General features: G+C 40.2%; 1 protein-coding gene across 4 annotated transcripts in view; it reads left to right on the top strand.

The window, feature by feature from the left end:
- Nucleotides 1-2,649, top strand: part of CDHR1 (cadherin related family member 1) — a 118,681-nt gene that overhangs the window by 77,548 nt on the left and 38,484 nt on the right. For all 4 annotated transcript variants that reach the window (XM_019502291.1, XM_019502289.1, XM_019502288.1 and 1 more), the window contains one exon: nucleotides 457-660. In XM_019502291.1, coding sequence (XP_019357836.1) covers nucleotides 457-660 — 204 coding nt within the window. The remainder of the gene's footprint in view (nucleotides 1-456; nucleotides 661-2,649) is intronic.

Here is a 2,649-nt window from a genome sequence, read left to right as displayed (position 1 = left end):
TGAATCAGTTCAGGCTCAGGCTTTTTGAATGTCTTTCCCTAGCTCTAGGGAGCAGTTTTGATTCTAAGACAGATGTGGATGGTGAAGCCCTTTCCTGCATACATGGCCTTATTTCTTTATTAAGTTTTGAGTTAACTGATCACAGCTTTGTACATCTATGATTTCTGCAAGTGTGTTTAACTCTAGACTGAAATCCTTACCTTACCAGTTACTGGCAGATTTTTCACTGACATGATTTCACCTTCAATCTTCATATCAAAGTTAGGCTTCTTGCCAAAATGGAATTAAAGGCAGAAGCAAATGTAAGTTCACATGCTAGCCTCTAGTCCATGTACAAAATATCAATGTGATTTGTGCATGCAGATAATGGTTTTAGCTGGACCTGAGAGAAGAAATGTTTTTAACTAAATACATTTTTAAAAAGAAGTCCCTATTTGCATCTTTTCCTCATTGTAGGCATCAGAACTCAGCGCGGAGGGCAATGTGTCAGTGTATGCTTTTGCCACAGTGATTATAAGAATTGTTGACCTCAACAATCATCCACCAACATTCTATGGAGAAAATGGGCCCCAGAACCGGTTTGAACTGACTATGTATGAACACCCACCAGAGGGTGAGATCCTAAGGGGGCTGAAAATTACAGTCAATGATTCAGATCAGGTGAGTTTGTAAAAATTATCCATTTAATGTTTTGATAAGCTTTTTCCAGCACCTGTCACTATAGTGCCCAGACATTCACACTGGGCACGTCTACATGAGATGCTACATCGCTGTAGCAATGAGCTACAGCAACATAACTTTTCATTACGGCAGCGTAGCTTCAGTAGGCACAAACCGTGATACCACTGCTACATTACCATTGCTATGGTGATGTAGCATCTAAAACTAACCATGCGCCGCTGGGATTGCACAGTACCGGCAGTACCAGATTGAACAGTACCAAATGCACAGTCAGGGACATGTGTAGAGATGTCCACTGTGAAGTGGGGCAATGTTAGTTTAGTAATACTATGATATGATTGGCCAGCAGTGTATAAGCCACCTGTGAATACTTAAGAAAGAAATATTGTCTATCTAATTTAAGAAACAAGGAACTTGTCATACATTCTAGATATAGCCCAGATACTGCTTCTGCCTGTGGTTTGGCACATTTGATTTCCTATTTCTAATCTAATACTGCTTCAGTCAATATTATTGATTTCATGGCCCTTCACCTCTCCAACTTTGTATACCCATACATAAAATGAAGCATACTGATACCTCATACTAATACTATGAAGAAAACATTCTCATCTGCTTCCCAGAGGAGGTAGAAGGAATATGTAGCATTTTATGTATTCAAAATGCTAGACAAATGCCAGGCATGATTGCTATGTCTTCTATGACCTTATAGAAAGACTATAGTTCATAAGCATAGTATTGTTATTGTTAGTAAAACCTATGCTTAATCCTTCTTATGGCCTTCATGTTATAGCTAATTAACAAGAGCCTGCAGTGGATGTCCCCACTGGAGTAACATTTTTATATAATCATAAAAATTATACCTTGAACAAAACCTGCTGTAACTATATAAAGAAGAGAAGAAGGCACCACATAGCTCATACTACAAATCTAACTGACCTGGGAAGTACAGAGATGGTTATGGTTGCTATAGGAAACCTTAAGGTAGAAACTATATGATTGGCCTCCATCTGAATTAGCTCAGGGTCAGGGCATTACAGCAGAAAGTTTAATATATCTGAAACTGCACTGCTATTGAAAAGAATGCCCTTACATAACTGTACCCAGCATCGAGCCACTCCAACTGTATTGTACTGTATCAAAGCCAGTAACTTCCCCCTGTTGCTCTGCAGCAAGCAGATAAATAACTGCCTCCACAGCAGTCACTGCCCTTGTTGCTGAAGATGTTGCTGCAGGAGGAAGCAAACAAGAAACAGCTTTACTAACTTCTCTTCTACTTGGGGTAAAAACCCTAACAGGCTACAGGGGATCTATAACAAAGGGGAAAAAAATTGCTAATGCTTCATGCTGCCATATCACATTTTGTCAGGGTTTGTCTTTTTAAGACAAAGAGCAGAATTATTCCCCTTTCATATACAGAAATGCATGGTATCATGTGTTTATATGCCTCCTGGAAGTGGCTCATCTAAAGGAATGTAATAGCATCCTGAGGTGCATCCTGAGGGTGCGTCCTGAGGGATGTCATGGCATTAGCAAGTCTGAATATAAACTGGGGATTAAAATTGGATGAAATACTGGCACCCACTGGAGTGTGTGTACATATTTCCTCTTGATGGTGTGGGATCTGTATCGTGCATGAACTGTAGACAAGTAGGGCTGGAGGGGACCTCTAGAGGTTATTTAGTTCAGCCCCCTGCCTGAAGCAGGATCATCTGTATCCAAACCATCCCATCCTTGTCTAACCTATTACTAAAGCTACTCAATCAACTCTATCACACAACCACAAGGCATAGCACCCTAATCTAATTCAGGTAAAGCCAATGTCCTGCTGCTGCTAGGGTTGTTAAAATATTTCAATATGAAATAGCAATGAGATAACATAGATGGCCAGCAATGGTAGCAGGAGCAGAGACAAGAACCAGAACCAATGCCTTGGTAGGCAAGGTGATGTTGAGTGTTTTAGCACTA

This window comes from Gavialis gangeticus, unplaced genomic scaffold, assembly GCF_001723915.1.
Source record: "Gavialis gangeticus isolate Ggan-Ray unplaced genomic scaffold, GavGan_comp1, whole genome shotgun sequence".
In the NCBI taxonomy this organism is placed as follows: Eukaryota; Metazoa; Chordata; order Crocodylia; family Gavialidae; genus Gavialis; species Gavialis gangeticus.
This window is presented reverse-complemented; position numbering and strand designations above follow the sequence as displayed.